The sequence below is a fragment of the Heptranchias perlo genome, chromosome 36 (assembly GCF_035084215.1).
Source record: "Heptranchias perlo isolate sHepPer1 chromosome 36, sHepPer1.hap1, whole genome shotgun sequence".
Classification (NCBI taxonomy): Eukaryota; Metazoa; Chordata; class Chondrichthyes; order Hexanchiformes; family Hexanchidae; genus Heptranchias; species Heptranchias perlo.
This window is the reverse complement of record NC_090360.1, coordinates 23,474,741-23,498,789: the sequence shown is the minus strand read 5'-3', so window position 1 is coordinate 23,498,789 and position 24,049 is coordinate 23,474,741. Positions and strand designations below refer to the sequence as shown.

General features: G+C 49.6%; 1 protein-coding gene across 5 annotated transcripts in view; it reads right to left on the bottom strand.

The window, feature by feature from the left end:
* Window positions 1–24,049, bottom strand: part of LOC137304203 (tolloid-like protein 2) — a 163,494-nt gene that overhangs the window by 16,062 nt on the left and 123,383 nt on the right. For 4 of the 5 annotated variants that reach the window (XM_067972761.1, XM_067972763.1, XM_067972764.1 and 1 more), the window contains 5 exons: window positions 18,902–19,017; window positions 17,619–17,721; window positions 8,327–8,443; window positions 3,328–3,494; window positions 1,654–1,849 (listed from right to left, as the gene is read on the bottom strand). In XM_067972761.1, the coding sequence (XP_067828862.1) occupies window positions 1,654–1,849; window positions 3,328–3,494; window positions 8,327–8,443; window positions 17,619–17,721; window positions 18,902–19,017 (699 nt within the window). The remainder of the gene's footprint in view (window positions 1–1,653; window positions 1,850–3,327; window positions 3,495–8,326; window positions 8,444–17,618; window positions 17,722–18,901; window positions 19,018–24,049) is intronic. The other variant, XM_067972762.1, reaches the window with a different exon arrangement.

Sequence of the window (24,049 nt, the reverse complement as noted above, 5' to 3'; positions counted from 1 at the left end):
TGCATTCGTTCTTTAAGTACTTTGCAGCAGCTCCAAGCTGTGGTCAGTACAGACATCTGCAGACATGTAGGTAGGAGCTGGCCAAGATCATGACCGTCTGAGGCAGCGATGGTCAGAAACTCCTGCCCAAGGGTCATTTAGAGCTCACCGCTCACTCGCAGCCAATCGGCAGAGCGGCTGCTCCATGTGTCCCTGCATCTTCTTTCCTGGCCTGTGGGGTTCTGACCAAACTGGGAATCAGTGTCCAATCCTCCTCTAGCAAAGGAAGGCCAGGGAATGGTATTGGGAGGCAGGTTATCCCAGCTGCCATTCAGTCAGAGTCTTCTCCTGGGGTCCTGCTCGAGCCCCACTTCATCAATGGCCACAGTGTGAATGGAATCAGGAGCTGAGGGTGGGGAACGGAGGGTGGGGACGGCCCATCGGTCTGGGGGTAACATTTCTGAGATCGAGGCCTCGACCAAAAACAGTTAGAAAGAAAAGAAAGAAGAACTTATATAGCGCCTTTCACTACCTCAGGACGTCCCAAAGACACTTTACAGCCAACGAAGTACTTTTGAAGTGTAGTCATTGTTGTAATGTAGGGAATGCAGCAGCTAATTTGTGTACAGCAAGATCCCACAAACAGCAATGAGATAAATGACTAGTGACAGCAATGGCTCAGTGGGTAGCACTCTCGTCTCTGAGCACAAAATCTAGGCTGACACTCCCAGTGCCAGTACTGAGGGAGTGCGGCACTGTCCGAGGTGCCGTCTTTCAGATGAGACGTTAAACCGAGGCCCCGTCTGCTCTCTCAGGTGGATGGAAAAGATTCCTTGGCACTATCTGGAAGAAGAGCAGGGGAGTTCTCCCCGGTGTCCTGGCCAATATTTATCCTTCAACCAACATCACGAGACCATTGCCTGGTCATTATCACATTGCTGTTTGTGGGATCTTGCTGTGCGCAAATGGCTGCTGCGTTTCCCACATTACAACAGTGACTACACTTCAAAAAGTACTTCATTGGCTGTAAAAAGGTCTTTAGGACATCCTGAGATCGTGAAAGGTGTGAAATAAATGGAAGTCTTTCTTCTTTCTAAATAATCTGTTTTAATGATGGTGGTTTAGGAATAAATATTGGCCAGGACGCCGGAGAGAACTCCCCTGCTCTTCTTCAAAATAGTGCCGTGGATTCTTTTACGTCCACCTGAGAGGGCAGACGGGGCCTCGGTTTAACCTCTGATCCGAAAGACGGCACCTCCAACAGTGCTGCACTCCCTCAGTACTGCACTGGAGTGTCAGTCTGGATTTTGCGCTCAAGTCTCTGGAGTGGGGACTTGAACCCACAACCTTCTGACTCAGAGGCGAGAGTGTTACCCACTGAGCCCAGAGCTTGTACTGGTCTACAACATTACAGATCATTGCTCAACCCAGCCCTGATAGCGGGACTGAAACTGGACCATCAGAAACTGGGCTAACATTCTTCATTTGGGCGCTAACATTTACCTAAAGACATATCACAAGGATTAAATCCTCAGATGTAGCAGAGTGAACTCTCTGCCTCATCAGTTAGTGACTGACTCGAGCAGGGCCTGTAGTTCACCTCAGTGACAGAGTGCAGGAAGCTTTTCATTGATAAACAAAGCACCAGGTGACAATGAAAAGAGCCAAACCCACCCTTGAAATAGTTTGCTGCGAAGCCGGCCTTGCTGATCGAGCCATCCGACATAAACTTCATCCAGAGTTTGTTCGAGCTGGATTTGATATCATCCGGCTTATTGTAACCGCAGAAGTGGCCGATCAGGGGAGCGTCAGCATTGTCGCCATCGCGGATTTCCAGGTAGTCGTACGCACAGCTGTCGTGCCTTTCGATCTGGAAGGCCGGACACATAAAAGGAAAGTGTTTGTGGAGAGAACGGTCTCGGAATCTTAGCAGCAACTGCTGACGATTTACCAGGGACAGGAAATCATTAAACGTCACAGACTGTTCGGGGAGATAAATCCCGTCAGCACTTTTGTTTGGATCCCAAAATCTGACCCTTCCACCCCTGCCACAAAAACACAAATTGGTGACGATTTTCCGCTCTGTGCATTCAGCAGCCGGTTGTGAGCAGTCCAGCACTGAGCTGGACTTTCTAACTCAGTGGGGAGTCCTTCACTGTGCTGCAGACTGTCCTACCTAGGCCCCTGTACGAGGGGCTGGGGTTTGATTATATTACAGTCCAATAGGTGCAAGCAACACTGCTTAAATGCAAACTCAGATTGTGAATTCAATCTCTAGGTTTAATTCATGAATCAGAGGTAGGTCATGTTAAGTGCAACTTAGTGAGAGGTCTTAGTGAGGGACCAAGACACACAGTGCAGGAGATCATTGGCCGGACGAGGGGATAAATCAGCAAGTAGTCACTAGGTGACAGTAAGATTTGTACAACCAAAGCACAATGTGATCTGATCACTGCTCTTTGATGAGCTCACCTGCTCTTGTCCCTCTTGTTAACTCGCTGCACTTTGGGACTTTGGTCCTCACTTAGGGTCCCAACTAAAAATAATTTGGCCTCTCAACACTTGGCCCCTGTTGCTTCACCAAAAAAAGCAGCAGAGCTCGTAAAAACAACCCAGTGATCTCCAGCCCTACTGCTGAACCGAGCAGGACCTGAACAGGACAGGAGCGTTAGATCAAAGGCTCAGGGGTAATTGGGCAACCTTCATAACTTCATAATCTTAAAATTAGAGCTCGGCCGTTCAGGGGTGATGTCAGGAAGCACTTCTTCACACAAAGGGGAGTGGAAATCTGGAACTCTCTCCCCCAAAAAGCTGTTGAGGTTGGGGGTCAATTGAAAACGTCAAAACTGAGATTGATGGATTTTTGTTGGGTATTAAAGGATATGGAGCAAAGGTGGGCAAATGGAGTTGAGGTGCAGATCAGCCATGATCTGACTGGGCTGATCGGGTTCGAATGGGCTGAATGGCCTCCCCCTGTTCCCATGTTCCATACACAGCTACCGATTAGAAAGTTGCAGATCCAGCCACACCCGTCTGAATTCCAGCCCACTTTAAACTCAGCACAAACAAGGACCCACTCAGGTCTCCTCTCAAGTTTTGAAAAAGATTTCGACGTGGAACTGCATGGTGTAGCCGGGTTTGCCGATACAGGTGATCGCAGCCAGACCCGCAGCCGTTGTGCTACCGATCATGGCAGTGCCGTGGGCTCGGGAGGGCACAGTAACCCAGCCGGGGGTCCTGCTCCCGATCGGCCTTCAGCAAGTCCCGACGGTGAGAACGGGTCGAGCAGCCTTCTCCGCGAGAGAAAAAAATTCCATACAAATAAATAATAAAAAGTTAAAGCTTTACCTCGAAGGCCTGGAAGACGAGCCCCACGTGAAACTCTTCAGCAACGGTGATCCTCCAAACGCATTCCTTCGAAGGGCGATAGTCATCCGGGTAGTTTGGAGACTGAATCTGGCCTGTGTCTTTCTCAATATCTCCTCCACAGATCGCTGCACAATAATGGGGAAAGTCTGAAACAAGCCGTATACTTCATGGGAAAAAATAATCTTTACAGATTTTAAACAACAACAACTTGCATTTATACAGTGTCTTTAATGTAGCAAAACGTCCCAAGGTGCTTCACAGGAGCGATTATCAAACAAAAATTGACATCGAGCCACTTAAGGAGATATTAGGAATGGTGACCAAGGAGGTAGGTTTTAAGGAGCGTCTTGAAGGAGCAGAGAGAGGTGGGGAGGGTTAGGGAGGGAATTCCAGAGCTTAGGGCCGAGGCAGGTCAAAGTAAGGCTGCGACCAGAAGAAAGGAACAACAGGGCATCATTAAGGATTAAAAAGACTAATGACGGGTGTGAATACAACACCAGGTATTGGCTGTGGTGGAGAGGTGCCCTCCTGGTATGGACTGTGGTGGAGACGTGTTCTCCTGGTATGGACTGAGGTGGAGAGGTATTCTCCTGGTATGGACTGTGGTGGAGACGTGTTCTCCTGGTATGGACTGTGGTGGAGAGGTGCCCTCCTGGTATGGACTGAGGTGGAGACGTGTTCTCCTGGTATGGACTGAGGTGGAGAGGTGCCCTCCTGGTATGGACTGAGGTGGAGACGTGTTCTCCTGGTATGGACTGTGGTGGAGACGTGTTCTCCTGGTATGGACTGAGGTGGAGAGGTGTTCTCCTGGTATTGGCTGTGGTGGAGAGGTGATCTCCTGGTATTGGCTGTGGTAGAGAGGTGTCCTTCTGGTATTGGCTGTGATGGAGAGGTGTCCTCCTGGTATTGGCTGTGATGGAGAGGTGATCTCCTGGTATTGGCTGTGGTGGAGAGGTGATCTCCTGGTATGGACTGTGGTGGAGAGGTGATCTCCTGGTATTGGCTGTGATGGAGAGATGTCCTCCTGGTATTGGCTGTGGTGGAGAGGTGATCTCCTGGTATTGGCTGTGGTGGAGAGGTGATCTCCTGGTATGGACTGTGGTGGAGAGGTGATCTCCTGGTATTGGCTGTGGTGGAGAGGTGATCTCCTGGTATTGGCTGTGGTGGAGAGGTGATCTCCTGGTATGGACTGTGGTGGAGAGGTGATCTCCTGGTATGGACTGTGGTGGAGAGGAGTTCTGTCACAATTCAAATCACAGGAGAGTCCTGGATCCTCTGAGAGGGTGTATCTCTGGCAGGCTGGGACTCCCGTCCGACCCCGGGGTGCCCCCTGACCTCCAATCCCAGGTCATTTGCGGAAGGGACACGGGCTCATGGGCCTCTGTTGGGGAGTCGCACCGGACTGGGGTGAGAGACGTGCTCTGGAGGGTCTCGGGGCCATGTAACGCAGGACGGTGACTGGGCTCCAGCACCTAACACCCCAGTCCCATCCAATATTCAACTGGAGCAAACAGCGGAAGCTGTAGTCAGGAGCTACATTAATTTCATTTGCGTATGCCCACCCAGGCGGGCAGGCTGATTCCACGGGCAGTGGGAGGTGCTGGGGATAATCCCCGAGGAAGTGATCTCACCTCCCCCAGCTGTTGAATAATCTTCAGGATACTGGCGGGAAATCTAGGCCTCTATATCTGTGTGTTATCTAGTCACGAGATGTGTGCGGTGACTTTAAGTTTGGGTGCTGCCCGTTGGGCGAGAATCACACCTGCAAATGGCCCTGCTAACCTGTTTTCTCCATTTCAGAAGGTTGACATCATGGATCTGGTATACAAAGTGTGAGTTTAAAGGCTTGACTCTCGTGCTTGATTACAAAACGTGCGGACACCAGTTAACACCGACTGCTCACTGTGTGCTGAAATCAACCCACTGAATATGAAGAAAGAATTTGCATTTATATATAGCTTGTTTCACCACCTCAGGACGTCCCAACGTGCTTTACAGCCAAGGAAGTCCTTTTTAAGTGTAGTCACTGTTGTAATGTAGGAAACACAGCAGCCAATTTACACACAGCAAGATCCCACAGAAGCCACTGAGTTGTTTAAACAAAATCACCACTTGAAGGAGTTCAGGCCCTTGTCTGCTTCTCAGGGCAACTAGGGATGGGTTATAAACGCAGCCTCGCCAACGCCAACCATATCTTGAGACCAAATAAAACATGTCAGAGGAGCTGTGACAGAAGACCGAGGTTGACCAGGGAGATAGTTACAGATCAGCGTCATCTCTTCCAGGAAGATCTGCTGGCCACCTCCAGTGCTGACACAACAGCAGCAAGTTCCAAAGGGCCACGTGGGACGTCTGCCAGATCAGCACCAGTCCAGAGTAACCCTCCATCCCTCAGATCACCCAGAGTCCAGAGTAACCCTCCATCTCTCGGATGACCCAGAGTCCAGAGCAACCCTCCATCCCTCAGATCACCCAGAGTCCAGAGTAACCCTCCATCCCTCAGATCACCCAGAGTCCAGAACAACCCTCCATCCCTCGGATCACCCAGAGTCCAGAACAACCCTCCATCCCTCAGATCACCCAGAGTCCAGAGCAACCCTCCATCCCTCGGATCACCCAGAGTCCAGAGTAACCCTCCATCTCTCGGATCACCCAGAGTCCAGAGTAACCCTCCATCCCTCAGATCACCCAGAGTCCAGAGTAACCCTCCATCTCTCGGATCACCCAGAGTCCAGAGTAACCCTCCATCCCTCAGATCACCCAGAGTCCAGAGTAACCCTCCATCCCTCAGATCACCCAGAGTCCAGAGTAACCCTCCATCCCTCAGATCACCCAGAGTCCAGAGTAACCCTCCATCCCTCGGATCAGCCAGGCCACGTTTAAAGGGGTAAATGACTTCATCACCTGCTGTAAGGAATAGCTGTAGGTGTAGGAGAGGGCCCATCACCTCCACAGGGAGAGAGGGAAGGAGGAGGGGGAGGGAAAGGGGAGGGGGCATTTGCATCCTGCTCTACAGCCTCATCTCCAACATGATCAGTCTGCTGCATGCTTCATAATTTTGTTGTTTGTAGAGTCATCACTTTGCAGCAGGGAGAGGAAGAGGCTCAGGAAGGGGCCGCAGATGAGTCAGAAGAACAGGTACCTCCTGGGCACCTACCACTGCCCCTTGAGCAGCAACAAGCTCGTAACTCAAGACAGAGCTTAATTCAAACCCACTTTTACTTCAAAGGTCATTGCCTCCTGGATCGGTATTCCTGGATTAGGTTCACCCTGGCCTGACACACCAACAATCAATGGTGATAGGATCTTACAGCACAGATAAAGGCCACTCGGCCCATCGAAGAGCTATCCAATTAGTCCCACTCCCCGTCCTTTCCCCTGTTCACCTACTCTGTATGTGCGAAGGGAATCACTTATTCATTCCATGTCATTAAACACCAGTGTGTTCACACTGGGGAGAGTCCATTCTCCTGCTCCGTGTGTGGGAAGGGATTCACTTGTGACTGCAGGGGTTGGATTCTGCTGTTACTACTGCTTTTAATCACATTCAGGACCATGTTAGGAACATAGGAATAGGAGTAGGCCATTCAGCCCCTCGTGCCTGCTCCGCCATTTGATAAGATCATGGCTGATCTGTGATCTAACTCCATATACCTGCCTTTGGCCCATATCCCTTAATACCTTTGGTTGCCAAAAAGCTATCTATCTCAGATTTAAATTTAGCAATTGAGCTAGTATCAATTGCCGTTAAACAATGGGCAAAAATCACATCGCGTCAACACCCGCCTGCGGCCTTCGCGATGCTTTGTTTTAATTAAACAGTCGGATTCCCCTGGTCCGCACCAGTTCTAAGTCAGCTGCTAGACACTGGCCGAGGCCATTCGCCAGCCTGGAAGCCGACGGGCACCGCAGCTGGAGCGATCCACGGGAAGGGCCCGGCGCGCGTCCAGACTCGCCACCATGTTCATTCTGACACTGGGATTTGTTTCTGCTGATGTTAATAACCCCTATAACTGGGCGGAAATTTAACATTCTGTACATTCTGTAAGCTGTGGCCCAGTCGGTAACACTCTCACCTGAGTCAGGAGGTCGTGGGTTCAAGTCTTACTCCAGAGACTGGAGCATAAAATCTGGGCTGACACTCCCAGTGCAGTACTGAGGGAGTGCTGCACTGCCGTCTGTTGGGTGAGACATTAAACCAAGGTGGTGTGCTGCAAACAGTAAATGTCACCTGCTGCAGCCTAGAATGACCCCGTTAAGGGTCACGGTGACCTTGACAACCATAGGCCACGGGGTGAGGCTGGAGTTGTGGTTGCAGCAGGTGACATAGTTCGGTGACAGCCTCCTTCGTGAAGCGTCTGAGATATTGCTCCTCAGTCCAGATAATGTCGGAGATGTGCTCCCCGGAGACCCGTTTTGTGTATGGCCTCCTGCGCGGTGCAACTCCTCCCCCCCTCCCCCCCCCCCCCTCTTCTCCCAGCTGCTCCTGTGAGTTCTCTCCTGTCCTCTTCACTGCTCATCCCCCTCATCCTCCAGCCCCAAAGCCAGCCCCACTAGACCACCCATGGCTGCAGTAAAACCGTTTCCAAAGCAGAGAAAAACAGTCCAGCGCTAAGTTGTTCCCAGAACTCAGAATTCACTTGTGGAGCACAGAAAATAGCTTTCTGAAAAAAGCCCATTAGTGAACCAATGGCCGAAGAGGAAAAACCAGCCACTAACCTGCATGGTGGGAATGAGCCCTTAAATAGCGGGGTCCTTCCTGACCGTTGGCACCATGAGTTGCAGGGCGAGTTTATCACATGTTTAACGATGTTTCTAAGTGCTTTCCGTGCGTGCCCTGGACACCGAATTGTCCAATCAAATTTTGGACCATTAGGCGTCTGTTTCTTGCCTGATCCAATTTCTAAGCCACTGATTCTTAAATTGGCTCAAGATCTACCTTTTGAAAGTAGGAATCGTTTATCATTTACATTACTACCTTCATAAACGGCAGAGAACCCTTTCCCCACCCAGTTGCTGCTGCTGCGGAATTCAATCCAGAGACGGCTGTCGGTGGAAATGATGGTTTCTGGAAGCTTCTCACCACAAAATCTGCCTGAAAGGAGGAGACACAGAATCAACATCGGTAAAGAAACAGCCCGTCACAAGGAGTCACCTTGTGAAATGCATTTTTGTTTAATGAATTTTGTATAACCGTGGCTCAGTGGGCAGCACTCTCGCCTCTGAGTGGGTTCAAGTCCCACTGCAGAGATTTGAGCGCAAAATCCAGGGTGAGACTCCCAGTGCAGGACTGAGGGAGTGCTCACTGTCAGAGGGGCAGGACTGAGGGAGCACTGCACTGTCGGAGGGGCAGGACTGAGGGAGCACTGCACTGTCGGAGGGTCAGTACTGATGGAATGCAGCACTGTCGGAGGGTCAGTACTGAGGGAGCGCTGCACTGTCGGAGGGTCAGTACTGAGGGAGTGCCGCCCTGTCGGAGGGTCAGTACTGAGGGAGCGCTGCACTGACGGAGGGTCAGTACTGAGGGAGCGCTGCACTGACGGAGGGTCAGTACTGAGGGAGTGCCGCCCTGTCGGAGGGGCAGTACTGAGGGAGTGCCGCCCTGTCGGAGGGGCAGTGCTGAGGGAGCGCTGCACTGTCGGAGGGTCAGTACTGAGGGAGCGCTGCACTGTCGGAGGGTCAGTGCTGAGGGAGCGCTGCACTGTCGGAGGGTCAGTACTGAGGGAGCGCTGCACTGTCGGAGGGTCAGTACTGAGGGAGAGCAGCACTGTCGGAGGGTCAGTACTGAGGGAGAGCAGCACTGTCGGAGGGTCAGTACTGAGGGAGAGCAGCACTGTCGGAGGGTCAGTACTGAGGGAGAGCAGCACTGTCGGAGGGTCAGTACTGAGGGAGAGCAGCACTGTCGGAGGGTCAGTACTGAGGGAGAGCAGCACTGTCGGAGGGTCAGTACTGAGCGAGAGCAGCACTGTCGGAGGGTCAGTACTGAGGGAGTGCTGCACTGTCGAAGGTTCTGGGTTGGAAATTAGTCCCCGCCAATTTTAGGCCCAGTCTCGGCCCTGCACAAGCAGACACAGAGGCCCGAGGGTGGCTTGAAATTGGGCCTCGGACCTCGTAAATATTCCAGGCGAGCTGCCAGGCACCCATTGCAGCTCCACAGGCAGCGCCCCGTCAGGAGGATTGAACATTGGGCTGTTTGGCGACTGTTGGTGGGAGGAGCCCTATGGAGGTGAGAGGAACTTTGCTGCTCCTCCTGGCTCCACATTAAAGTCAGCTTTAAAAACATTAATTGTTTGTTGGGGTCGCCGAAAAAACTGGGCCCCACAAATTTAGCAGTGGGACCAACGCCTGTGCAGATTGGGTGCAGGCCCTCCCACTGCTAAATTGGTTTAGATCGTGCCTGTTTTACGCCTGAAAGTCGGACACAACACATTCCAATTTTTACCCACTCTTATAGAGCAGTCACTAAACTGAGGTATCGTTTGCCCATTCAGGTGGACGGCACTGTTTGTAGAGCAGTGGGGGAGTTCTGCCAGTGTGCTGCCAACATCTGCTCCTTAACCAACGCAAACAGATTAACTGATTATTTTTTGTTGATGGAATGTGGGCGACAGGGGCAAGTCCCCATTTATTGCCCATCTTAGTTGCTCTGAGTAGGTGTTCCTGGTCCTCCTCCCTGCTGTCCGTGTGGTGGAGGTGGGTGCGGGCCTCCTCCCTGCTGTCCGTGTGGTGGAGGTGCTCCCATGATGGTGTTAGGTAGGGGAGTTGCAGGATAAAGACCCAGCAACGATGAAGGAACAGTGATATATGGACAGGGTAGTGTGTGACAGGCAACACTTGCTGATTCCCTTCCTGCTTCCCCGGTGTTGTCCATGGGAGCCGCCCCCAGGAGCTCCATGTAAGTCCAATTATTGCAGCAGGAAGCACACTGCCGGATTATACTGGCGGAGGTTTTCCCGCCCACCACTGGTCCAGGGACTCGAAGTGCAGGTTCAAAACAGAGAGTAGGGATAAACGGCTCATTCTCTGGTTGTCAGGCTGTAACTAGTGGGGTGCCGCAAGGATCAGTGCTTGGGCCTCAGCTATTTACAATCTATATTAATGACTTAGATGAAGGGACCGAGTGTAATGTATCCAAGTTTGCTGATGATACAAAGCTAGGTGGGAAAGTAAGCTGTGAGGAGGACACAGTGTCTGCAAAGGGATGTAGACAGGTTAAGTGAGTGGGCAAGAAGGTGGCAGATGGAGTATAATGTGGGGAAATGAGGTTATTCACTTTGGTAGGAAGAATAGAAAAACAGAATATTTTTTAAATGGTGAGAAACTATTAAATGTTGGTGTTCAGAGAGACTTGGGAGTCCTCATACATGAAATACAGAAAGTTAGCATGCAGGTACAGCAAGCAATTAGGAAGGCAAATGGCATGTTGGCCTTTATTGCAAGGGGGTTGGAGTACAAGAGTAAGGAAGTCTTACTACAATTGAACAGGGCTTTAGTGAGACCTCACCTGGAGTACTGTGTACAGTTTTGGTCTCCTTACCTAAGGAAGGATATACTTGCCTTACAGGGGGTGCAACGAAGGTTCACTAGATTAATTCCAGGGATGAGAGGGTTGTCCTATGAGGAGAGATTGAGTAGAATGGGCCTGTACTCTCTGGAGTTTAGAAGAATGAGAGGTGATCTCATTGAAATGTATAAAATTCTTAGTGGGCTTAACAGGGTTGATGCTGAGAGGCTGCTTCCCCTGGCTGGAGAGTCTAGAACTCTGGGTCATAGTCACAGGATAAGGGGTCGGCATTTACGACTGAGATGAGGAAGAATTTCTTCACTTGGAGGGTCGTGAATCTTTGGAATCCTCTACCCCAGAGGGCTGTGGATGCTCAGTCGTTGAGTATATTCAAGACTGAGATCGATAGATTTTTGGACTCTAGGGGAATCAAGGGATATGGGGATCGGGCGGGAAAGTGGAGTTGAGGTCGAAGATCATCCATGATCTTACTGAATGGTGGAGCAGGCTCGAGGGGCCGTATGGCCTACTCCTGCTCCTATTTCTTATGCTCTTATGTTCAACATGACAATGGTGAGATCTATTACTACTCTGCTGGCTGCACAGACCTCATTGTAGCTGCGCTCAGCTCGTATCCCGGGATACCGAACGGGAACCATGAACCGTGGCTGTGAAGGGGGAGCCCTGATCTCCTGCAAGCCGCACAGAGACAATGAGCGCTGGCACACAGAGCACCTTAAACTGAAGGCATCAGGCCAAACCCCAGAGAAACAAGCCAACTTTCACGGAGCATTGGCAATCCTTTCCTGTTGGTGCCGGTTTCCATGGGGAAGTGGATGATTTACAGCTGTGAATTGCTTAATGTGCCTGTGCACAGCTGATTGGGTAACGTTACTGATGTTTTCAGTGGCAGCCAGGGGTGGCCTCGCAGTGTAAAGGTTACGGGAGGTTGCAGCCTGTGTCGCACCTAGCAGTGGACGTAAGCTATGGGTCCAGTAGTGGAATAGCTCAGTGAAGGGAAACCTGTTCCTGGTACACCAGAGGGGGTGGGGTGTCAGTGGCTGTGTACTCTGGTGTGGAGGGACTGGCGGATGGCTGCTTTGTGTGTCTGCTACTGTCTGACGAGCTCTACCTGCCTCCATTGCTTCTCCTCTTCTTCCAAAAAAAACCCCCAAAGAAGCAGGGGAATTCCCATTGGGAAACCCATTGTGCCATGTGTGAAATGGTGGTAGCGATGCCAGCGGAGGGCGAGGGGAGAGGAGCCCCACAGCAAACAGCACAAACACAAATGGTGAAGTCATGGCCAACGGAAAATATAATAAAGAACGCACCAAAACCGAGTCAGAAATAAAGTTACTGCAAACACAAAGATGTGAGGTGATAGATTTTGGATAAGGAGAGGCAATAAACAATAAAGAGACTGAGGGGACAGCTCTTTCAGAGGGAGGGAATAGGCATGATGGGCCGAGTGGTCTCCTTCTGTGCTGTAAAATTCTATGATTCAGCAAATGAACCTCTGAATTCATTTCTGCCTTTCCTCCAGCAACTGGTGACCGTATTTTGTTTGAGCGAGAACAGGAACTGGTGCAACGGAGGTGGAAATAATGGAAGTAAAAATACTGCTGGGTAAACTGATTGCTCAATTTTACATCTTCAGCTGGGAGCAGTGTCAGCATCGGCCCTCAGCTAGTGGTGAGCAGGCGCACACTCTGCTCACCGCTCACACTCGCCTCTCAGTTAGCGGTGAGCAGGCGCACACTCTGCTCGCCGCTCACACTCACCACTCAATTAGTGGTGAGCAGGCGCACACTCTGCTCGCCTCTCAGTTAGTGGTGAGCAGGCGCACACTCTGCTCGCCTCTCAGTTAGCGGTGAGCAGGCGCACACTCTGCTGCTCAGCTGCACCCGAGGTTCCCTCATCCTGGGCCTAGTCTCCGTGTTCAGTCCAAGTTGGGAATTGGCACCATTGGCGGCAGCAAATATTCAAAGTGATTTAACTCAACCACTGCTCAGTGTGAGCTAACTTACTGTGCAAACAAACAAACTCCGAACCTGTGCATGTGCAGAACACCATCCCACAATGCAGAGCTGCATACCATAGAAATACAGCACGTTCTGAGCCCCTCTGCATTGTGGGACTTACTAACCTCCATTGCTGTCTCTATTCCTGAACGGGAATGTGGATTATTGATCATTCCAGCACTTTAACCATTGGATTTCAGCATCAGGAATTCTCATTTTAAATCTGCAAATAGTATGTGACAGAGTGGCCGCTTTTGCCAGTGACAGCACGAAGCAATCGCTCCCAGGTCAGGTACAGTACAGGAAGTCACACAGTAAGCTCTGTCCCAGAAATATGTATCAGCCCCCATCTCAGATACAGGGGAATTCCCATTGGGAAATCCATTGTACCCTGTCTGAAATGGTGGTGGTGATGGCGGGGGGAGGGGTGGGTTGCCAGCCTCACAGAAACGGCACAAAGGCAGCGGGTGAAGTCGTGGGCAACAGCACCTCCCTTGTGCCAGTGCGACGTCCCTCTATCTCCAAACCAGTTGTCTGCGGTCTCTCGGGGTGAGCTGTCAACCTAGTGCCCAATATCGAGAGGTTTGAAATGGAGGCCTGTGCCCAGTAGGTGGTGGTCTGGGACTGCGCGTACACCACACAGATTACGGGAATTAACAGGGTCGGCAGTACGAGGCTGGGCCCGGGCCCGGGCCCTCGCCAGGGAGCAGGATAAGGTCAGGACAGGAGGTGGGGTCACAGCCCAGGCTTGGCTCGTTGCTTCAGTGCTGGAGAAAATTCATTGTACATCTTAATGAAGAACATTTAAATCAGTCACGGTTCCACTTCGTAAAACACAGAATGAAATTGGTAAAAAAAAAATTTTTTATTCGTTCGTGGGATGTGGGCGTCGCTGGCGAGGCCGGCATTTATTGCCCATCCCTAATTGCCCTTGAGAAGGTGGTGGTGAGCCGCCTTCTTGAACGGCTGCAGTCCGTGTGGTGACGGTTCTCCCACAGTGCTGTTAGGAAGGGAGTTCCAGGATTTTGACCCAGCAACGATGAAGGAACGGCGATATATTTCCAAGGCGGGATGGTGTGTGACTTGGAGGGGAACGTGCAGGTGGTGTTGTTCCCATGCGCCTGCTGCCCTTGTCCTTCTAGGTGGTAGAGGTCGTGGGTTTGGGAGGTGCTGTCGAAGAAGCCTTGGCGAGTTGCTGCAGTGCATCCTGTGGATGGTACACACTGCAGCCACAGTGCGCCGGTGGTGAAGGGAGTGAATGTTTAGGGTGGTGGATGGGGTGCCAATCAAACGGGCTGCTTTGTCCTGGATGATGTCGAGCTTCTTGAGTGTTGTTGGAGCTGCACTCATCCAGGCAAGTGGAGAGTATTCCATCACACTCCTGACTTGTGCCTTGTAGATGGTGGAAAGGCTTTGGGGAGTCAGGAGGTGAGTCACTCGCCGCAGAATACCCAGCCTCTGACCTGCTCTTGCAGCCACGACATTTACATGGCTGGTCCAGTTAAGTTTCTGGTTAATGGTGACCCGTGGGGTGTTGGTGGTGGGGGATTTGGCGATGGTATTGCCGTTGAATGTCATGGGGAGGTGGTTAGACTCTCTCTTGTTAGAAACATAGAAAACAGGAGCAGGATTAGGCCATTCGGCCCTTCGAGCCTACATTCAATATGATCATGGCTGATCCTCTATCTCAATACCATATTCCCGTTCTCTCCTCATACCCCTTGATGCCTTTTGTGTCTAGAAATCTATCTAGCTCCTTCTTAAATATATTCAGTGACTTGGCCTCCACAGCCTTCTGTGGTAGAGAATTCCACAGGTTCACCACCCTCTGAGTGAAGAAATTTCTCCTCATCTCAGTACTAAATGTCCTAGCCCGTATCCTGAGACTGTGACCCCTCGTTCTGGACACCCCCCCAGCCAGGGGAAACATCCTCCCTGCATCCAGTCTGTCGAGCCCTGTCAGAATTTTATACGTTTCAATGAGATCCCCTCTCATTTTTCTAAACTCGAGTGAATACAGGCCGAGTCGACCCAATCTCTCCTCATACGACAGTCCTGCCATCCCAGAAATCAGTCTGGTGAACCTTTGCTGCACTCCCTCTACGGCAAGTATATTCTTTCTTGGGTAAAGAGACCAAAACTGCACACAATACTCCAGGTGTGGTCTCACCAAGGCGCTGTTTAACTGCAGTAAGACATCCTTGCTCCTGTAATCAAATCCTTTTGCAATGAAGGCCAACATACCATTTGCCTTCCTAACTGCTTGCTGCACCTGCATGTTTGCTTTCAGTGACTGGTGTATAAGGACACCCAGGTCCCTTTGTACATCAACATTTCCCAACCTATCACCATTTAAATAATACTCTGCCTTTGTTTTTCCTTTCGGAGTGGATAACTTCACATTTATCCACATTATACTGCATCTGCCATGTATTTGTCCATTGTAAACAATTTTACAACACCAAGTTATAGTCCAGCAATTTTATTTTAAATTCACAAGCTTTCGGAGGCTTCCTCCTTCGTCAGGTAAATGTATCCTGAGACTGTGACCCCTCGTTCTGGACACCCCCCCAGCCAGCATTTACCTGACGAAGGAGGAAGCCTCCGAAAGCTTGTGAATTTAAAATAAGATTGCTGGACTATAACTTGGTGTTGTAAAATTGTTTACAATTGTCAACCCCAGTCCATCACCGGCATCTCCACATCATGTATTTGTCCATTCACTCAACTTGTCTAAATCACCTTGAAGCCTCCCTGTTGGAGATGGTCATTGCCTGGCACTTGTATTGTGCGAATGTTACTTGCCACTTATCAGCCCAAGCCTGGATGTTGTCCAGGTCTTGCTGCATATGGGCACAGACTGCTTCATTATCTGAGGAATTGAAAATGGAGCTGAACACTGTGCAATCATCAGTGAGTAGCCCACCTCTGACCTTATGATGGAGGGAATGTCATTGATGAAGCAGCTGAAGATGGTTGGGCCTAGGACACTGCCCTGAGGAACTCCTGCAGCAATGTCCTGGGGCTGAGATGATTGGCTTCCAATAACCACTACCATCTTCCTTTGTGCTCGGTATGACTCCAGCCACTGGAGAGTTTCGCCTTAATTCCCACTGACCAGTTTTACTGGGGCTCCTTGGTAAGAACATAAGAAATAGGAGCAGGAGTAGTCCATACGTCCCCTCGAGCCTGCTCCACCATTCAATAAGATCATGGCTGATCTTGGACCTCAACTCCATTTTTCCGACCGATCCCCATATCCCTTGATTCCCCTAGAGTCCAAAAATCTATCTAGCTCAGCCTTGAATATACTCAACAACTGAGCATCCACAGCCCTCTGGGGTAGAGAATTCCAAAGATTCACAACCCTCTGAATGAAGAAATTCCTCCTCATCTCAGTCTTAAATGGCCGACCCCTTATCCTGAGACTATGCCCCCTAGTTCCAGACGCTCCAGCCAGGGGAGACAATCTCTCAGCATCTACCCTGTCAAGCCCCCTCATAATCTTATATGTTTCAATGAGATCACCTCTCATTCATCTAAACTCCAGAGAGTATAGGCCCATTCTACTCAATCTCTCCTCATAGGACAACCCTCTCATCCCAGGAATTAATCTAGTGAACCTTCATTGCACCGCCTCTAAGGCAAGTATATTCTTCCTTAGATAAGGAGACCAAAACTGTACACAGTACTCCAGGTGAGATCTCACTGAAGCCCTGAACAATTGTAGTAAGACTTCCTTACTCTTGTACTCCAACCCCCTTGCAATAAAGGCCAACATGCCATTTGCCTGCCTAATTGCTTGCTGTACCTGCATACTAACTTTCTGTGTTTCTTGCACAAGGACACCCAAGTCTCTCTGAACACCAACATTTAATTGTTTCTCACCATTTAAAAAATATTCTGTTTTTCTATTCTTCCTACCAAAGTGAATAACCTCACATTTCCCCACATTATACTCCATCTGCCACCTTCTTGCCCACTCACTTAACCTGTCTATATCCCTTTGCAGACACGGTGTCCTCCTCACAGCTTACTTTCCCGCCTAGCTTTGCATCGTCAGCAAACTTGGATACATTAGTACCCTATTCGGTCAAATGCTGCCTTGATGTCAAGGGCAGTCACTCTCACCTCACCTCTGGAGTTCAGCTCGTTTGTCACTTAGTCCTTGTGAAACATTGAGACATTCAGGCTTTGCAACCCAGGACAAACCTGATCTGATGACTGAGTCCATCAGGTGTTATTCTGATACTCCACCAGTGTACACCCAGCGGAAAGAAAAACACTGAGCATCATGAGGGCTCACTTGGTTACTGAACTGCCTAGTGTGGTCCTGACTGATGCAGATCACAAGGTCCCAGGGCCGTTATCTGATCTATGCCAATTACCTGATCTCCTCCACCACTGATTGATATACAGTGACCCTGCTGGATACCGGGCAAGGACAGGATCAGGCACAGCTGTGACGCAACCCACGGTCGAATAGCCAGACCACAGTGAGTGTCTGGGCTGACGCAGGATGAATGGTCAGTTGGGCAAAGTATCGGAGGGCAGCTGGCTGTCATGGCGCCGAAGCCCGACACAAGTCAGCACCTTCAGGAGAGGGGAGAAAACGGGACAAACCCCTGCCCAGCTCAGTAACACTGGAGAATATGAAGAGAAAAGTCAGCTTCGCCAGGACAACAAGAACATCACACAAAGAAATAGGTACTAGCTGTTCAAGATGAGGAGGTGAGAGATCGTACCCAGGAGTGGCGCCTTCCTCCAGTACCCATTCCGTACCTCAATGTAGTCGTACCAGCACAGGCGGCTCTTAAACAGGTCCATGGTCGTGAAGTTTAATATGATCTGCAAAACACAAGAGCAACTTATTCAAACCATGGAGTATTACATTCCCTCCGTCTCTCTCCTTCCTCCTTTAAGACGCTCCTTAAAACCTACCTCTCTGACCAAGCTTTTGGTCACCTGTCCTAATATCTCATGTGGCTCGGTGTCAAATTTGGTCTGGTGAAGCTCCTTAGAAGTTTTTACTACGTTAAAGGCGCTATATAAATGCAAGTCTATTACCTGCTTTTCTCCAGCCGTTACAAGGAGTGGTAACACGTGCAAAGCTCTGGGCCTGTTGCCCGTCATGGCCCCCGGGGATTCAGTGAATAACAGCACCGTACCACTGAGCCCCACAGGGCAGAACGGCAATCTGTGGTCAGTGGCGAGCTGAATGATTATAACCAGTGTAGGAATAGTGTGTGGTCTCACTGTTTGGCACTAGTGCACAATGGTGGTGAAAAGTGTCACACTTGGTTGTAACTGCCCACCCTCACCACCGTACAATAGCCAATTAGCAGTCAGCATGTGGGTCACATGACAACAAACGCCCCCGCCCCCTACAGACCCTCAGTGTAAGGAGCAGGAGAGGGGGAGGCTCAGGAGAAAATTCATCATAAATACCCGTTTATAAAATTAAAGTAAAACCAAAATATTACTTTAAATTAAATTGCAAAGAGACACAGGTTAAAACAACTAAAATGTTTTTCACACACAGAATTGAGTAACACTTGGATTGAATTTCCAGATAGAGGAAATTCTGGAATCGTTCAGAAAATAATGGGATGCTACAATGGGGGGTTGTTAGTTTGCCCATTCAGAGAGATCCCAAGAGGACCAAACAGGCCCCTCTCTTGTGTGGTTACTATCTGATTTTGTGGTTAACGTATGTCAGCCTCACCCTCGGGAGAGGCCCTCTCCCCCTCAATTGCAGAGTGGGATATTTTACATTTCTCACAGCAGCCATTCGGCGGTCAGTTTAGTGCAAATTTAGTGGTAGTTTCCCGCTGAAGGCCCATGGCGTCTAGGAAATAGGCCTGAGGCCGCCCGCCCGCACACGCATCACATTGGATCCAGCAAATCGAGCCTCTCGTCCCATCGGACTGGACTGTATTTTGCCAGAGGGACCTAACTCACTGCATCACCCAGTCCATCTCCCCCCTGCTTTTGAAGGACAGATACTAGTGCCTGCAATGGTTCTCACCTTTTCTCCTGGTGTAACAGATATCCTCCAAACACAATGGGAGAAGGACGGATATCCGTTTGGGAACCCTGGGGTTGAGAAATTACCAACAGAGTCCTGCAAGCTTTCACCACAGGCTGGAAAACATAACAACAACTGACAGTTAATGGAAGCCCATTCTGTTCAGAGCAGGGTGGATTTTGATATTAAATGAAGTTTCGAGTGTGGGAAATAAGGCTCCTGGAGAATGGGAGTGAGGAGAGTGAGAGAGAATGGAGAAGGACGACAGACAGATCAACTGTCAGGCTAAAGATAAGCACAGTGGAGGTTCAACTTGGATATAGCTCAAAGCAGAGCTGAATCAAAACACAGGCTTAGAAATTCAATGGCACCATGAGGCGATAAACAGGTGCCTACACTTCCAATAGGGCAGTTAGAAAGCACGCACTCATTACAAGCCAGAGGTGGGCCGCCCACCATGTTGATATAGGCAAAAAGAGCAAGGTATACAGGGGCCAGCTCTCTGGGGGCGCCCAGCACCATGTCTGCAGCTCGCCGGTAATTTTAATGAGGCCCAAGGCCTAATATCAGTTGGGCCTCAGGCTTACATATTCCAGCACAGGGAAGAACTAGGAGCTGAGAGGGATGGGGTGTGAGAGTTGAGGGCTCAGAGGGACAGGGTGAGAGAGTTAGGGGCTCAGAGGGACAGGGTGAGAGAGTTCGGGGCTCAGAGGGACAGGGTGAGAGAGTTAGGGGCTCAGAGGAACAGGGTGTGAGAGTTAGGGGCTCAGAGGGACAGGGTGTGAGAGTTAGGGGCTCAGAGGGACAGGGTGTGAGAGTTAGGGGCTCAGAGGGACAGGGTGAGAGAGTTAGGGGCTCAGAGGAACAGGGTGTGAGAGTTAGGGGCTCAGAGGAACAGGGTGTGAGAGTTAGGGGCTCAGAGGAACAGGGTGAGAGAGTTCGGGGCTCAGAGGGACAGGGTGAGAGAGTTAGGGGCTCAGAGGAACAGGGTGAGAGAGTTAGGGCGGTAGAGGGACAGGGTGTGAGAGTTAGGGGCTCAGAGGGACAGGGTGTGAGAGTTAGGGGCTCAGAGGGACAGGGTGTGAGAGTTAGGGGCTCAGAGGAACAGGGTGTGAGAGTTAGGGGCTCAGAGGAACAGGGTGAGAGAGTTAGGGCGGTAGAGGGACAGGGTGAGAGAGTTAGGAGCTCAGAGGGACAGGGTGCGAGAGTTAGGGGGGGGTAGAGGGACAGGGTGCGAGAGTTAGGGGGGTAGAGGGACACTAGGCTATGAAAGGAGTCACAAGCTTCCATGAGTAATGTGTGCCTTTGATTGTTTTGTCCGTTATATTACAGTCTGTTTATTAACCCCATCCATCAATAAAGATAATACATGAGAAGAGGCCACAATAGCTGGCCCAGTGAGGCAGATTTACACACCTGGCTCACCACCTGATCACCTTCACTGGGAGATTTCAGGCACAAACTGTTTCACAATATAATTCAGAAAACTCTAAGATCTAAGATTGTGGTCAAAAAAGGCTGAAGGCATGACCTTTACCCTCCAGTAAAAGCTAAACAGATCAAGTTGCCTGAAACCACATCACATGCTGAATCAACCCTCGTTTCTCAGAGTCCTATCTTGTTCCACACAAGGTCGCAGTGCCCAACCACACAGCCCCTTTAACCTGTCGATGCTCCAGTTGGGTTTTGGGATTATGCTGCTGCCATTTTTATTTCCTTTTTCTCTGAGATTGTAGCTCCGAAGATTCCCTCAGATTCAAATTTCATTCCTTGGCCTCAATCCCTTTCACTGGCCTCGATATTAACCCCCCCCCAACCAACGGGTGGGGGGAAAGAGTCGGGGGCCGGTTAAAGACTTAAATACGGGCAACGCGCCCCCAATGCAACACGCCCACCGCCTTTTTTACAGCGGCAGGTATCGGGCCGTCCGAGTGCCCCACCGAGGAGAGGGTGGTATCGTCCCACCATGAGTCAAGTAGGCTCAGTGGTGGGTAAGGGCAGAGGGAATTGTGGGCACAGGTTCACAGGATGTTCATGGCAATTTGACGAGGCTGCAATAAAATCTAATAGAATTCTAAGCTTAATCACAAAAAAGAAAGACTTGCATTTATATAGCGCCTTTCACGACCTCGGGATGTCCTAAAGCACTTTACAACTAATGAAATGCTTTTGAAGTGTAGCCACTGTTTTAATGTAGGAAATATTGCAAGCTCAAACAAACAGTGATGGGATAATGACCAGATAATCTGTTTTAGTGATGTTGGTTGAGGGATAAATATTGGCCCAGGACACCCGGCAGGGTGGGGGGAACGCGAAATAATGCCATGGGATCTTTTACGTCCACCTGAGAGGGCTGACGTCCCATCCGAAAGACGGCACCTCCAACAGTGCAGCACTCCCTCGGTACTGCACTGAAGTGTCAGCCTAGATTTTGTGCTCAAGTCTCTGGAGTGGGACTTGAACCAACGACCTCCTGACTCAGAGGCGAGAGTGCTACCCACTGAGCCACAGCTGACACAAGAGGTATAGAATATAAAAGCCAAGAACTAATGATGAGATTTGTATAAAATCATAATAGGACCTCAGTCACTGCACAGTGTGCCATATTGGGCTTCACACTATAGGAAGGATATTGAGAGGGTACAGCTCAGATTCATTCAGTTGCTGCCTGGAATGAGGAAACAGAAATACAAAGAAATGCATGAAATATCAGGGCTTTTATCATTAGAACAACACAGATTATGGGTTGATGTGATAGAAGTGTTTATAATTATGAAAGGATGGATAGAATCAGAATGTTTCCAATTGTTGAGGGTCTAGAACGAGGGGCCACAGATACAAGATTAAATGTAAGAGATTTAGAACAGAGGGCAGGAGAAACTTCTTCACACAGTGTTGAGAGGCGTGGAATTCACTTCCAGGGTTACTGGTTGAGGCAGAAACCATGTCAACATTCAAAATTGGATTGGATAGGGCAATGAAACAGAAAAAAGGGGCATATATTAGATTGATAACACAAGTGAGAACCAGGCTGAATATAGAAAGTTCAGGGGGAGGTGAAAAAGGAAATAAGAGGGGCAATGAGAGAGTATGAGAATAGACTGACGGTCAACATAAAAGGGAATCCAATAGTCTTCTACAGGCATGTAAACAGTAAGCAGGTAGTAAGAGGAGGGGTGGGGCCGATTAGGGACCATAAAGGAGATCTACTCATGGAGGCAGAGGAGATGGTCGAGGGACTAAATGAGTACTTTGCATCTGTCTTTACCAAAGTCACAGTAAAAGAGGAGGTAGTTGAGATACTGGATGGGCTAAAAATTGATAAAGAGGAGATACTAGAAAGGCTGGGATGTGGAAATTGCGGAGGTGCTGGCCATAATCCTCCAAACATCCGTAGATACGGGGGTGGTGCCAGAGGACTGGAGAATTACAAACGTTACACTCTTGTTCAAAAAAGGGTGTAAGGATAAACCCAGCAACTACAGACCAGTCAATTTAACCCCAGTGGTGGGGCAACTTTTAGAAACAATAACCCAGGACAGAATTAACAGTCACTTGGACGAGTGTGGATTGATTAGGGAAAGCCAGCACGGATTTGTTAAAGGCAAATCATGTTTAACTAACCTGATAAGAGTTTTTTTGATGATGTAACAGAGAGGGTAGATGAAGGCAATGCAGATGATGTGGTGTATATGGGCTTTCAAAAGGCGTTTGATAAAATGCCGCATGGAAGGCTTATCATCAAGATTGCGGCCCATGGAATAAAGGGGGGCAGTGGCAGCATGGAAACAGAATTGGTTAAGGGACAGGAAACAGAGAGTAGTGGTGAATGGTTGTTTTTCAGACTGGAGGGAGGTGTTCAGTGGTGTTCCCCAGGGGTCGGTGCTGGGACCACTGCTTTTCTTGATACATGCACTTGGGTGTACAGGGCACAATTTCAAAATTTGCAGATGACACAAAACTTGGATGGGTAGTAAACAGTGAGGAGGATAGTGACAGACTTCAAGAGGACATAGACTGGCTGGTGGCATGGGCAGACACGTGGCAGATGAAATTTAACGCAGAAAAATGCAAAGTGATACATTTTGGTAGGAAGAACGAGGAGAGGCAATATAAACTAGAGGGCACAACTCTAAACGGAGTACAGGAAGAGATAGATCTGGGGGTATACGTGCACAAATCATTGAAGATGGCAGGACAGGTTGAGAAAGTGGTTAAAAAAGCATACGGGATCCTGGGCTTTATAAATAGAGGCATAGAGTACAAAAGTATGGAAGTTATGATGAACCTTAAAAAACACTGGTTCGGCCTCAACTGGAGTATTGTGTCCAGTTCTGGGCACCGCATTTTAGGAAAGATGTGAAGGCCTTAGAGAGGGTGCAGAAGAGATTTACTGGAATGATTCCAGAGATTAGGGACTTCAGTTACAAGGATAGACTGGAGAAGCTGGGGTTGTTCTCCTTGGAACAGAGAAGGTTGCGAGGAGATTTGATAGAGGTATTCAAAATCATGAAGGGTCCAGACAGAGTGGATGGAGAGAAACTGTTCCCATTGGCAGAAGGGTCAAGAACCAGAGGACATAGATTTAAGGTGATTGGCAAAAGAACCAAAACATGAAGAAAATTTTTTTTTACATAGCGAGTGGTTATGATCTGGAATGCACTGCCCGAGGGGGTGGTGGAGACAGATTCAATCATGGCCTTCAAAAGGGAACTGGATAAGTACTTGAAAGGAAAAAATTTGCAGGACTACGGGGATAAGGCGGGGGAGTGGGACTAGCTGGATTGATCTCCCATAAAGCCGGCGTGGACTCAATGGGCCGAATGGCCTCCTTCCGTGCTGTAACCTTTCTATGATTCTATAAAGGAAAAGAGGATTAAGGAGAAATGGGATCAGGGTGGGTAAATGTAATTAGAACTATTTGCTCGTGTGGACATGGACCTGGTTGGGTCGAATAGCCTGTTTTCAGGTTATAACTTCTGTGTACTTTTATATCTCAGGAAGAGCCCAGATTCAATCCTTGAACTGTGCTGAATGAACTGATCTCAACAGGGGAGATTTGATTCCAATATTGGCCTCAGTGCTCTGAATTCAGGATGGCAAAAGACACCAGGGTTCCTTCTCCTGATGGCTATGCAGTGACCCCTG